At 41.6% G+C, this 15,050-nt stretch overlaps 1 protein-coding gene across 1 annotated transcript in view; it reads right to left on the bottom strand.

The window, feature by feature from the left end:
• The window catches only part of sntg2 (syntrophin, gamma 2), a 118,331-nt gene extending 103,883 nt beyond the window's left edge, over positions 1-14,448 (bottom strand). The window contains exon 1 of the mRNA XM_063183413.1: positions 14,367-14,448. Coding sequence (XP_063039483.1) covers positions 14,367-14,435 — 69 coding nt within the window. The 5' untranslated portion in view covers positions 14,436-14,448. The remainder of the gene's footprint in view (positions 1-14,366) is intronic.
• Positions 14,449-15,050: the final 602 nt, after the last annotated feature.

The raw sequence follows: 15,050 nt of genomic DNA, 5'->3' as shown, positions 1-15,050 counted from the left end.
TGAAAGGAAAAAAGCTAACCAAAGATTACAGGACAGGTCCACGTTTAGAGGAAGAGCTGTATGCGTTGCTGGTCGCCTGTTAACTAATTACGCTGCCACCTGCCGACTTCTAAATCGTTCATTTCCGCGAGTTTCTGACGAACCAAAATAGCTGAGCACAACACGACACTATCATACACAACATGATTAAGTCCCCTTCACGTTTGACATCCTCATGAGCCGAGTGTATCACAAGGCGGTATAGACCGTGAACATTAAGTGACACTCAAAGTGATGTTGGCGTGCCGTGGAGACGGAACGAAGTTGCCTCCCACTGTCCAAACGCAAAACAATGCCGAAAATGCAATGCCCCCCTCAGTTGTCTCACAATGCAATCAGCTTAGCCTTGCCGGTTTGGTAACATATCATATACGTTTTGGCACGCATTTGCTCCAGGCTAAAATGCCAACTCTGCCGCCTTGTGGACACAGGAAGGGACAATTGAAGGAATGCGTTTCAGACGGACGGACGGACGACGGACGGACGGACAGACAGACCCTCTTATAGAGATGCTGGGACGCATCTAAAAATAACTTGCCCGACGGATATCTTAAAGCAAGTCTAAATAGTCTAAATTCTAGTTCTAAATTCTAGTTTGAAAGTTCTTGTTATGAATATACCTTTTATTGCCCCAGGGGGAATTTGTGTTGCGTTTTGGGAACACTTGAACATACAGACAATTATGACATTATACAAGGACAAGACTAAAAAACAAACAAAACATACAAAGTATTCAAATAAAAATAAAAAGTCCTGGGAGAATAGAAATAATTATTGGTTATTAAATGACTTTCACTTAAATTAAGATTGACCAGATGTGGCCCAGCTGTGGCTTAAGGGCCGTACACACACGTCGCTTCTAGTTACTCGCTCAGCGAATGAAGTCAATAGAATGTCAATGTGTTCCAGCGAGACTCGCAGGTGAGTACTGTACAAGCGATTCGATGTGGGCGGATCCCGAGTTGCAAATATTTTATCTTCGAGCGACGTGAGTAAGCGAGTAACCAATTGGAATGCAGAGTTTGGTACTTCTCGCCTGTTCATTGGCAGTTAAAGCCGCGGGCACTTTCAGCAAACTTTCCACGAAAGAGTGGCGAGTAGGCGAGCAAGCGAGAAGCTAGTAAATAGCAGCGATGTGTGTGTACGGCCCTTTAGTCTGGACTGCTACATGGCCAACCTGGGTTCGATTCCCGACCCGGGTCATTTCCCGATCCTCACCCGTCTCTCTCTCCCACTCATTTCCTGTCCCACTCGTCACTGTCCTGTCTAAATAAAGTTGAAAAACCCCAAAAGAAACATAAAAAAAGATTGACTATATGTTTTTACTTGAAACTGGAAAAATAGGCTTGATGAGAGTTTTTATGTAGTGATGCACTACAGGTTCTCAACAGCCTTTTCAGCAATACACATCAGTTTGTTTGCACCTGCAGTAATGTAATGTAATGACCAAACGAGCCCCATCGAGCCCTTTGTAATTCTTCATCGACTGCTCTGCTTTGTGTGAAAAAATCCTTTTGTTCCAGCTGTGTTACCATTTAAAACATTTGATCACTTGTGTATTGCATAAGCTGTTGTGTAATCGCGCAGAGTGCAGGTAACTTCCAACAGAGGACATGAGCACATGAATTTTGTTCATAGGATTTATTCTTCTTTTGTCTATTTGTTTTTTTTTGGTAAATTAGATGTCACCTTTTTCACATTTCACTGCAGACAACATGAAAGAATATGAACTGCAGAACCCAACAGTGAGTGCAGTTTTTCCCATCCCCATATGCTGACAGGAAAAACATTAGGGTTACAGCCAATTAGGCTGAAGACAGGATAGGGGTGGGTCTTCAAATAGCGTAATGTGGGCGAGGAAGAATACAAAGCTATACAACACGCCCAGAAGACCTGCTCGCAAAACACAAGACCCTCTCTGCAGATAAATATTACATTACACTTTGCTGACACATTTTTTTTTTTAATTGAAAATTATTTACAATTATTTTTTTTTGTACAGGGTATTGGTTACATTGGTTCCTGGAGCAGTGGTTAGGTGTCTTGCTCAGGGCACCTCAGACAAGGAGTGTGGTAGGGAGTGGAAGGGTGGCATTCAAACCTGCAATCCTCTGATCTAAAGCTCTATCTCTTTACCACGGCTGCCCCATATACATACGCAATTGTATTTAGTTGATTTAGACATGGTTTAGCTTGATGTATACAAGCAACAGACAGATGCTTGCACATTGCACAGTGTGTGTGTGTGTGTGTGCATGAGTGCGTGCGTGCGTGCGTGCCTGCGTGCGTATAGACAACATGTAACTGAAAACAAGTAAAAGGACACTCTGTATTGGCGTTTTTTTTCCTTCCATTTGTCATATTCCACAAAACTCACATGTTCTTTGGTATACCTATATGACCTACTTTTTATGAAAACCACCACAGCCTTAGACTTTTGTATCAGTTTCTCTCTGCAATGTGCTGATACATGTAAGTATTGCAATCTGTATTGTTTTTTTCCCCAGCTAATACATGTGAGGTAATTAAGTGATCCAATTTCAAGGTTCAATTAGCAGGTGTCAACAGCTTATTGTAGGTTTTCAATACATTTAGGATTAACAACTTTGAGAACATACGGTAATTATAACTGCCAACATACTGCCTTGGTACAGTGTGATATCTTCACATACAATATGGTAGATCATGTCCCTTTCTCGCTTCATATACAATGTTTATTGGAGAACTACAGTAGGCCTACATTAACAACAGAGTTAGGCCGCTTGTCTCACCAATCGACACCGTAGTGGTATTTAATGAGGAATTTTTTTTCCCATTTGCCACACCATTTCAAGTACCAAGCCAAAAATAAATGTAGGGCCATCCAAACCAAAGGGAGTGAAAAAAAATCTGCTGTCAATTCTGAGCCAAAGTGTGGCAGCTACCTCACTGTCAGGCAGCAATCTTGTATCTTTCTTATTCATTTATGATTCACAATTTTGTAAATGAATAATCATTTCAACATTAAAGTTGGCTATTTAAATAATTTATCATACACATATACTCACGGAGACTGACCTGTCGTACTGAATTATATTTTATAATGAATAAAGACCTAATATAAAAGAATAAAAAATATATACGCCCTAAAGTTGTAGGCTAGCCTACTGCACCGAAATAGTTTTACACAGCCAGTATGCAATCAGCTGGTCGGTTGCCTAGCAATATGGATGGGCCAAAGTCTTAAAGTTGTGTTGCGGAAGTAGGACTATTCGAGTTTATAGAGTCAAACAAAGCCAATCTAATAGGATGGGAAAACTTCATACAGTATGCTCTGTAATAGCACCTTGTTTAGCTTGTTTTAGAGATAATACTGTATGTTTGGCCGCACTATCAGTCCATCATCCACTGAGTCAGTCACTGTGTACTGTGCGATAACTAATATTCCCCTCCTGTGTATCTGCAAATTCCATATCTTTCTGCAGAAAATGCAATAATACCAGACAGATAACTTTTTTGCAGCCGTCCTTGTACTGTACTATCACATTTAGAGAGTAGGCTGCTGAAAATGCCCTGCTGAAATGTTGCCAGCCGAGAGGAAATATGGGGGGGGGGTTGAATTACGCCGGCCTGACCCTAATTGAGCCCTTAAGTCCCGCATCTGTCCAAGCATATGATTAATCTGGGGCCGTGACATTAGAAAAAGCATGCGAGATTGCTATGCAATACATAACATAGCTAGCAGCATGAAAAAAGGAAAGAAAATAAAGAGGAAAGGAGGGAGGGAAACAGGTCAGACTAGATGCTATTAGATAGCCTGTGCTGTTTAAGTTTTTGGAAGAATCTCATCTGTATTACTACTAATCATGAGACAAGCAGAAAACCCAGTTAGTTACTGTAGGCCTATATCGTCTGTACTGTCTGCAGAGCAGGTATGAGAACTAAGTATACAGTATGACTGTTTTTACTTTCTAAGACTGAGATCTGCACGTTTGTTCATAATTAAAACAAAGACAAATTGCTCATAGACAAAACACTATACTTACAGGTACACTGATACTTTAATGCTTTAAGCACACAATTATCAAGAACTATCATCAACTACACGTCTATAATGCCTTTCCACATTTACAATGCCAAAGAAACAAGCCTTAACCCAAGGCAAAGCTCAACTTTGAATACTTTTTAAAAACTAAAACAATTTCTTCCATGGTCAAACTCTGTGGCTGGCAACATAGTGCAGCATGGTTCTGAAACTCAGCCAGACAGACCAGGGACAGATTATGATTCCATGGGCCCTTGGGACAGACAACAAGAAAGGGCCCCTCAGTGGGTGCTGCTAGTGTACATAATGATTCAGGGTTTTAGGCCAGATATCGGAGTCTATGCTGTTGGGATACAGTTGTTAAAAGTGTGATTTTAACGCAATATGAGAATGGAAATATAGAGGCTTGGGCCCCTGGGACTGGGGCCTGTAGGCCTGTGCAGTTATCTGTCCTTGGGTGAGCCACAGAGATGCAAAGGGAATTCAGGATATGGTAATTAGTTAAACTGACATCGGACCGCGTAGTTGGAGCGTCTGATGGCTCCCGATGCCAGCACGCTACCATGAATACAAACGACGGGAAGTCTTTTGTTGTGGAAAGATCAGAGGGAAATTGCCGCTTTTGTCCATCTGGTCAAACATGGGCTGTAAAGGCTTCCGTTTTTGTTGAAGTTTATCTTTACAGAGGGTGAAGTTTTGTTCGACACTGGACTACATAAACTTCTAAGAACCCCTGAGTATAAATGTAATAATATATCAGATGTAGGAGTACTGTTTTCTTGAGAATCAACAAAGTTACTCTACTTAACTACTCTACTCTACTCGAACAAGACTATAGGTAGAGCGCTGTTAGTATTCCTCAAAAAACAACTGGTGCTCTTGGAGGGTGCAATGTTCAACAAAGAGGGATGAAAAATCCTTGGTCCAGGCACTTAATTTGATTTTGGACTTTTAAATCATTTGAAGTGCCTTGACCAAGGATTTTCCCCTCCCTTTTTGTTGAATATCCTACTCCACTATTGCTCCACAACTTGTGTCAAACCAGCACCAAACTGGGTACTGCCACTGACTTCTCTGCTTTTATAGTTCCCAACACAATAGAGACTGCTTTTGGTCAACAGTAGCACACAGAGAAAATGAAAATGTATAACTTTGAATAAATTGAATCAATTTAAACAACCACCACCAATGTTTTCTGCGCTTTATAGAATAACAAAAGTGGATAAAACATTAGAATAAGCCTCTGCAGATGGGCCCGTCGATGGGTCTATTCACTCCTTACTGAAAATACTCAACTACATCATAACAACATTATGACATTACCAAGAGCCTTAAGTAACAAATTAAGACATATATCTGCGCTAAGGGGTTAAAAACAAACTGTGTTTACATTCCCCGCCACAGAGATACAGTGATAGTGTACTTACGCCAGTCCAGTCTATATAATTTGGTTCAAAATGGGAGAGTGATCTTCTGACAGCAAACTGTGCTACCCAAGCCCTACACACACACACACACACACACACACACACACACACACACACACACACACACACACACACACACACACACACACACACACACACACACACACACACACACACACCACCACCGCCACCACCACCACCACCCCGTCCCCAGGAGAGTGCATAGCCTTCAAAATTGCATGAACTGAAGGACTGTGGTGACCATAGCAACTACAGGGACACCCTAGGGAGAGTTTACAAACTTTCACTCCGCAAGGCATTTCAGCTTTCCAGTCATATTACAATTATGGAGCTGTTTTTCTTTGATAACCAGGCCACCCGAGGTTAATGCCTGTGGTACATCTTTAATTGGTAAGACAAATGTGGCTATGTGGGAGGCAAAGAGGCCAAAACATTGGTGAAAACTTTATTATTTTTATGCTGCCCGTGAACAGGCAAACACATACTACGCAAGCTGGTCAATCTTTTCAGTGAGTAATTTTGAATAACCCCTGGCCTACACTGTTTCCTCTAGACCTTCCCTAGCATTCTCTTCTGCACATATTGCCAATCAGAATCAGAAATAAATATAGCCTATTATTTGAACTTTGTTGACAAGTAAGAGGAAAACACTTTTTTCTTTTTGATAGTCGAGACAGTGGAGAGTATGATGGGAAGAGAGTGGGAGAGAGATAGGACAGGGATAGGAAATGACCCAGGCCGGACTCATACGAGAGGTATACTTCAAACCAGGCACAACACACAGTACAGATTATGCAAATGTCTGCCCTCCCACAAATGTATTCCAGGCTGTATTCAGGTGGCTCATATGATCATTACACATTACACTTACCTGTAGTTGACATTTTTTTCCCAAAGCAACATACAGTTGTTACTGGTACAGGTTATTGGTTACAGACCCTGGAGCAATGTGGGGTTAGGTGCCTTGCTCAAGGGCATGTCAGTCATGGATGAGGGGGTTGTTAAGGGTGGGACTTGAACCTGTGACCATTTGATCTTAAGAGCAAATCCCCTAACCATTGAGCAACGGCTGCTTAAGCAAGTTAGTGAAATCCCCTGTGTTGAGAGTACTGCCAGAGTTGATATGAGGCCTTCTACTCCCTACTTCTCTGCCTCCTATAATTGTTTCTTTCTCATTACACATGTAAGAATTTGTTTGTTTTTCTTTTTTTTCAGAGCCAGGAGGCAATTTGCTGAATCTCACAAATGTGTTTTGGATTAGATTTATGATTGTTGACTGAGCCTCTCTGCAAATTGACAAAATGCTGTTTTAATGACAGGAGAATTTAATTTGGGATATGAGCACAGACTGAGTGCAGATGGAGCCAGTGGGGCTTGATGCTGGGTCAGCTAGCTTAAACACGTAAAACTAATAGGCAGGAGGAGCAAAATCCTTTCTATATATATTACCAAAGGATGTAGGTGAAATTACTGTTGCTCCTTTGGCTAATAAACTGTAACAATAAAGACAGCTATGAAAAGAGCAAAAACTTACCAGTAATTGCTGCTGGTGAAGCAAGCATCCACACCGAAAATTGTTTGGGTTTTTTTGTTTGTTAAGATGAAAAAGGTCATCAAGTGTGTAATAAGATGTCTAATGAGAAGTGGAAGTTAATTTACCTTGATATGGAAACATTTTTACCGCAAGTGGCTTTCATTTACACGGCAAATCTAAAAATGTGAAAGATCTGAAGGAGTGCGACATAAAGCACAACCCGGGTCATTTTCACAACTCCCGACTCTGGAAGGAGTCAGTCTTCAGAATTTTTCAGACCCCAATGGTTGCAGTTGCCGTGTAAACGAAAGACAGTTTCAACAGAATGTTTTGCGGTTTTCACTCGCTATCTTGTTCTCACAAACGGTACATATGGTATAAGCGAGATAATTGACTTCACAGTGTGCGTTTAACAGGAAAAATAAAGCACACAGAGGTGTAACGGCCACTCTGCTTCGCGTTGTGGCGGCATCACCATCTAGATGTGCATTATTTTTCCTGTTATACGCACACCATGTCGTCAATTATCCCTAACTATACACCCTGCCCTGCTCTCTGATTGGACAGAGACACTGTAAAGTTTGGAATACTTGACCATTATGACACACCTGTCCCGCTCTCTGATTGGACAAAGACAGGGACCATGATCTGGTTTTTGATCATAGCTTCCATACTGTCTTTCAGATCGGAATGATCGTGTAGAACTAAAGGCAGTATGGGAGTTCCCAGGCTATCTCATAAGCGCTTTGAGTCAACTTCATAGTTGAGATACTGCACTATGTAAGTACATGTTGTATTGTATTGTACTATATATGTTGCACTGTTTTGCTTCGTGGCTTTAACAACAACATTTCTGTATGGCCTTAGCCTTTGCTTTTCAAGCAAACATTAAAGGCACATTAAATCCCCCCCCCCCAAAAAAAAATAAAATAAAAATCAGCTGTAGACAGAAAAAAATGCAACTGAAAAGATACACAGAATGGTTTTGATCCTTGTTGTGTGATGTTAGATTTAATACACTCATTCGTTTCATTTTTGAACATTAATACCACTGAAGCTTCTTTAATACCCCTCTCAAAAAGCTGAATTAGGATGGGGGATTTTAAACGTACGGTTTTGCACCTATTTGGGTACTTGCAGGCTTAACTGGCAAGCTCATTATTGAATGCAAGCGCTTGATGCTGACTGGTTACTTTCATTATTGCCAGTTTTCAATAGCTCTTCCAGTTAATGTGGTGGTGAAATACATACAATGTACAATAAGGAGCTGTCTTTGATATTGTCCACCTAAGGCTTGTAAATAGGCCTGGAGTGAAATGGGCTGAACAACGACTGAGTAACACTCTGTGGTTAAATACAAGTAAAAATAAAAGTGAAAAGTGGTGGGAATCTGACTGAAGATGGGCCCATGCTGCCTGTGATGAAGCCTGCTGTGAGACTTGTCGTCAAGTAGGCCTAGTTCTGATGTTAAGAAATTAGGCTACAGTGTGTTACAATTGTCTCCAGACTAATCTAATTTAGGACTATTATTACGATATATAATATATGGTGTTGTTATTGTTGTCGACTGAAGATGGCCACATGCTGCATGTGATGAATCTTGTTGTGGTGTTCGATTCGTCTTCAAGTCTGACCAGCAAACCTGACTTTTGTCTGCCGTTCCTTGGATTGAAGAAATCCAGCAAAATGAAAATGGTACTAATAATGTCATAAAAGTCATTTTTTTATTAGGCTGTAACTCTGTACAGAAGTACTTGATACACGTCTATTGAGCCTGCGACTAACTCTATGTGTATGGGATCCTTGGTTTGTCATGACAACCAGGCTATCGATTGTATTCTTCGCTGACAGAACATTTCCCTTATAGTGTATATCCCGAACACACCAGCCCTGACGACCGTCGCATGTGAGCTGTCAGGTCAAGTTATTGTCACAACCAATACTACAGTTGATAGATTAATATGGTCCAGTCGTCGTGACACTTCCATTTGGACCTGAATGTGAATGACAGAAGCCGAATGAATGATGAAGACAAGATGAACAGAGCGGAGTGAGCTTGGCATTGACACTGTCCTGATTACCTCCGCGGACAGGTTTAAAAAATGGGATCTGTCACCCTGAATGTTGTTCCACAGTAAAACGCTGGGTAATGATTTTATAGCTACACACGCCTCAATGTCACGTTTGATATTTTAGATAGAGGATGCCACTTCAATGAAGTGCTATTAACCTGATGGCATGCACGCTCCAATGACAATTTGATTGCTAAATGGAGGCCCTTTGGATGGTAATATTATACGAGAATTCATATTAATACGAGCATATTTGATTGACTCTGACTCTGCTACCTACCAGGTAAAGGAAGTCGTTGTTGAAACTACTGCTGTGTCTTTGATGGTGCACATGTGCACTTCAGGCACTATTATATGTTTCAGTGCATATCATGGCATATTGATTAAGCACAGAAACATAGTGCTTGAAGTGCACAAGTGCCCCATTTGTTAAGAGTGCAGTTATATCCATTTGAATGTAAATATACATGGTAGCTTCTGGCTACAGCTTCCCCCCGTTGCTTTTTATCTGTGCAATATATCGTATTAATATCGTGATATCAATATTGCAGTCAAACAATATCAAATTTCATAATATCGATTTGAAACAATATTTTTGTCATTTGTCTACACTGCCAAAATGTAGGTTACGCTAAGTGCAATGCATTTCCCTCTACTTGAGCCATTGCGAGCACAAAGCAGACTTCCTACCCAACACTCCTGCAGAACACCACTGTGTGTTTCTCTATGGCCCTCCACTCCAACTGCTAAAGGCAGAAAAGATTGTGAATTGTTTAGCACAATTAATTTGTCTTTAAAGGGACACTGTGCAGGAAATGGTCAAAAAAGGTACTGCAACTAAGCTGCTCATTGAAATTGGGCTGCCTTTTGCCAAATTTGATCTTTACATGAACGTTTACTAAGTAATAAACAAATATTTTCTAGTATGGTCCAAGTACAGTAATTTTTGCAACTAAAAATTGCTTTTTTGGGAAATTCAAAATGGCGGACCATGGAGAAGATCCCCCTTTTCATGTATTAAAACTGCAATTTTTCCAGTCATAATGAATACTTAGAATTTGATGCTGGTGGTAAGTATTCATGAAAAAGGTAACATTAGTGAATGGGCAACATGAATTCTGGAAATAAACAACTAAAAATCTCACACAGTGTCCCTTTAAAAGAAACATTGTCTAAAAATATCGTGGTATCAATATTGACTGAAATAATTGTGATATTGATTGTTCTCATAATCAAGCAGCCCTATTTTCATCTTTAGATATGACTATGTATGGCTCTAATGGTAGGTCTCTGGGTTTGATTCTGGCCTAGGTCATTTGCCGATCCTTCGCCGTCTCTCTCTCCCCAATCTTTTCCTGTCACAAATTAAGTCCTAAAAAGACTAAAAAAGATCTTTCAAAAAAGGTATAGGAAGAAATATAAAATTATATATATATATAAGGAGGGCGGGAAAACAGGAAGACTAACATAAGCTAACACTGTGAGTAGCTCTTTTTTTAACATTTAATCTTTTGTGAGGTTCATCAGCTTAAAGGGTAACAGGATGAAAGACAAGAAGACGCATGTGAATTCCCTTTGCCGCCCTGCAATGTGTGTTGCACTACATTGTACAGCATAAGCTCACGACACAACACTATTCCAGTGGGTTTCAAAGTGGGGGCCGGAGAACTCTGGGGTGCTGCGAGGAGATGCTAGGGGGGGCCATGCCAGGTTGGCTGGAAAGCCAAAACAAAATTAATATTTCAATAAATTAAATAACTAATGTACACCAAAATAAACAAAAAAATAATCTTAACCATATTCCCATCAGTTAGGTACTGTATCATAATAATTGATTTTATCTCTGAACATAAATACTATTAAGCTTATCATTAAATGATCATTGTACATATCCCAGTGGAAACTGACTAACAGACCTAGAATATGGTTATTAAAGTGAATGCACAGAAAACTAGAGTGGCGTGAGCCATGTAAAAGGGGGCCTTGGCCATGTAAAAGGGGGCCTTGGCATACACTAGTCTATGGTGGGCCTTGCCTTGGTAAAGGTTGGGAAGCCCTGCACTACACTACACTACACTACACTAAGGTGATGCTGGCCTCTGATCAAAGCCCTGACACTTCAACCAGACATCCCTGGTCCAGGAAGGAAGGAAGGGAGGAAAAGTCACATGCAATGTAGGCCACACTTGTCACTGCCAATTCACTGCAGTAGTAGTTCCTAATTAGTGGCATACTCCACAGTCAGGTACAGCACAGCACATGACACAAAACATGAAAAGAACATGTAATCGGATGCGATAAGAGTCCGTACATGCAAAAGATTCAGAATACATTCAGGCTGAACTCCTCAGCCAGGTCCAGTACATGAGGAAGAACATAACAAGGCATGGCATTTCATCGCCGCTCCCGTTGTGGGTTTGCTAACTTCTCCACCATACAGCTCCTTGTTAACACATGTCACAGTATATGGTCTGTGAAGCGTCTCTGAATGTCTGGAAAAGAGTCCATGCATTTGGAACACATGGGACAGAAATCTTCGATCAGGTACAGTCACTGACTTAAATATAGTAAATATAGGGAACGCCGCACGTTCGATTCATAACTGAAGCAACATCCGGGGGCGGGACATGACACAATTTTTGAGCATGAAAAGGAAGTAGAGCGCCATTTCCCATGCATCTCTATGGGAGACGAGTCGGCTCTGTTACATTCAAAAGGTAGTTTTCTGTCCCTTTCAAACAGAGAGCTATTAAACTGTGCAAATGACCAATGACCATAGTTAGCGGGGTTGATTGACAGTTAGAATTGTTTTAGAATTCTCTTGATTGACAGTCAAACCCAACAAGCAGGTGTCGCGGCCTATCAGTTCTTGTCCTCAGTTCTAAGGTACACTTGTGGAAATTTATGACGGAAGTTTTCTCGCAGACCTATCGCAGCTGCATTGGAACCGTTAAGTTCTATAGAAGGCCACTGTGCCCTATAGTCCGTGGGTACAGTAGAACATAGAGGGGTGGGGATTCGTATTCATTCGAGGGCCACTTCAAATTTTATAAAGTAGGCCTTTATTGAAGGTGGCCACCTTTAGGCCTACAACAGACCCCACCTTCACTAGGTCCCCTGAAAATATAACTTAATTACATTGCAAATGTCATTTCTAAGATTCCTTTACAAATCATGTCATATTTCCGTGTCATGGTCCCTTATAAATTGAAATTGAATTGAACAATGTTAGCTACTCTGTTGTTTGAAATACAATTTCCCATTGGCAACTACCCAAGTTGCTAACTGGCTAACAACTATGCTTTCTAGAAATGGCTGGCCTGTGTACTACTGGATGAGCTCAGTTACAGGTGTGCCAATTCACAGCAGCCCACCTCAAGCATTCTTCTCATCTTCCTTATACTGCATATAGGCCCAAAACACTCCTCTCCTCTGTCCTCTCCCATCCTCTCCTCTCCAATTCCTCTCCTTTCCTCTCCTCTCTCTTTCACCCTCCTCTTCTCCTCTCCCTCTGCTCTCCTCTTCTCCTCTCCCTCTCCTCTCCTCTTCCTCATCTCTCCTCTCATCTCCCTCTCCATTCCTCTTCCTCTTCTCTTCCTCTCCTCTCCTCTCGCTTGCATTATGCATCTTGTTTTCATCACTAAAAATCACTGGAGCCGTGGCAGGCAGCATGGATTCCCGTATGCATCATCAGCACTGATAGGCCTACGGTACACCAGGTGCCGTCATCATTTAAAACAAGTCTGTGAAGCTGGGTAGGATAATTAATTCATGAATTCACCTGCACCTGACCCTGGTTATTGTGTTTGTATCAAACTCTGTAAAGAGTGACAGGAAAAGAGGGAGAGATTTTTTTTCCCCAATTCACCTCAGTGGAGGAGTTTCCTTTTTATTGAAATATCTGTTAAAAGCAGCTCCCGTGGCACTGTCCAAGGCTAAGACGAGACCACACACTTTCTGTCTGCATGCTGAAACTACCAACGTTTCTCTTTCAGGCATAGGTCAAAAGGTGTAAAATGATCTTAAAAAGAAGAATGGTTTTGAAAGGAAGGGCAGTTTTTGTGCTGGAATATATTTTTTACAAACACTTCTTAATGATACAATAGGCTAGCAAAAGAGCAAACATTAGGCTTAAACTCTATGTCATGTGGGGTAAGAAAGAAGGCATGGCGAGTGGTAAAGGACCATTCAAGAAAAAAACTTGTAAAGCCAAGAGATATAATTTAAATCGTCCAACAGCATATCCCTTACACACACGGTTGTGTGTTACACAAAATACACAATAATTGTGTTTCATATATTTGGCCATAGACCAAGTATACACCTGGTATCCCAGTGGTTTTAGCAATTCAATTGTACATGATAGACAGCAGTGCTTGCTATATTACTGAATGTACATGTTAATTCACTTGCAACAGAGCATGCAAGTATGCACTTGCAAGAGAGAGAGAGAGAGAGAGAGAGAGAGAGAGAGAGAGAAGAAGAAGAAGAAGAAGAAGAAGAAGAAGAAGAAGAAGAAGAAGAAGAAGAAGAAGAAGAGGAAAGAAGACGTAGAGGAAAGAAGAAGAAGAGGAGGAGGAGGAGGAGGCGGAGGAGGAAAGAAGAAGAAATAGGGCCTTTATTCACCGAAACGACCAAAAACAGCTGCACAGTTTCCCATTTATCCTGGACACATTTGATAGGCTACTATGTGCAATCTCGGAATGAATGGATGCACTCCTTTAGTAGCATAGCCTACTCAAAATTCACTAACCATTGAAATATATATATACAAAACACAAGAGTAAAACAACAGAACAGCAAAAGTTTGAGTGTTTGATGTAAGCAGTGCTCAGATCTAGCGCAGCCTAAACACTTAGGACAGCAGGGTTTTTTTATTAGCATATAATACGAGAGGCGCTGACAAATGTTGGGAGCCTGACATTCTTTTGAAGTATTTTGTATTCGACAGCAGGCAGCATTAACCGGGAATTTGTTATCCATAGCTCTGACAAGATGCTTATGAAAAGTGAAGTCGCCTGAAAATGAACACTGAAGAGCATAATGCAAGCACTCGACCACATCCATGAGACCAAGGCGCGAAACGACGAAGCATGTTCTGTTACAGTCAGTGCATTCAAATTTGGCAGTCTATTTTAAAAAATCAGACCTTTTGAAATGGCACAACGCTGTTCATCAGCACGCGAGAGTTTTGCCATTAAAGCTGTGATCTGACTCTGAGATGAATGAGATGAAGGAGCTTTGCTTACCCATGTTGGTACTAAAAGACTAGCTGGTCGCTCAATAATATCAGGTTGGTGCTTGCCGGCCACGTTCATTGCCCATTCAGCCGCAGGCTCGGCTCGGTCCGCTGAAGTCAATGAGACTTTGATCAGTCATTTATCCAGCAGCAGTCGCCGGTTAGTTCAGCACACCGAGGTCCCTCCGATATCCAGAGACGGAGGGACGCGCATTCTCTGCTCCTCGGAAAAACACTTCAGACGAAGCCCCTACAGTATATTCTGCCTGCACAAGTTCCCCGATACACGTCCAGTATCCTCACTCACACTTTAACGGGTTCGACAATTTGCCATTTTTTCAGGCAACGACGGCAGAAACAGTTGCGCAGTCCTCAATATAACATGGTAGTTGTCGTCCGTCGTCTAAGAGAAACAACTGAGTAAGAGGGTTGCTGCTTTTTTAAGTGACCGTTGCACCCCGATGCCAGCTGCTGTCTGTGGAGAGCGATGTAGTCGCAGGGGCGCGAGGCGCAATCTGTGCATCATGTTGCCTCTTCCACCTGCTGCCGCTCGCACGCGCTCGCTCGCTCCCCTCCTATTCGCCAACGCCACGGGGAGGGCAACCCGGCGAGGTCAGTGCTGCTGTGACATGCCTGTCTCTAAAGGGGAAAAACAGTGTATATGTCACTTTGGTGTTTTGTTCCATTATTATCA

This window comes from Engraulis encrasicolus, chromosome 19, assembly GCF_034702125.1.
Source record: "Engraulis encrasicolus isolate BLACKSEA-1 chromosome 19, IST_EnEncr_1.0, whole genome shotgun sequence".
Lineage (NCBI taxonomy): Eukaryota > Metazoa > Chordata > Actinopteri > Clupeiformes > Engraulidae > Engraulis > Engraulis encrasicolus.
Note: the sequence above shows the minus strand (reverse complement) of the source record. Positions and strands in the feature narration are given on the sequence as shown.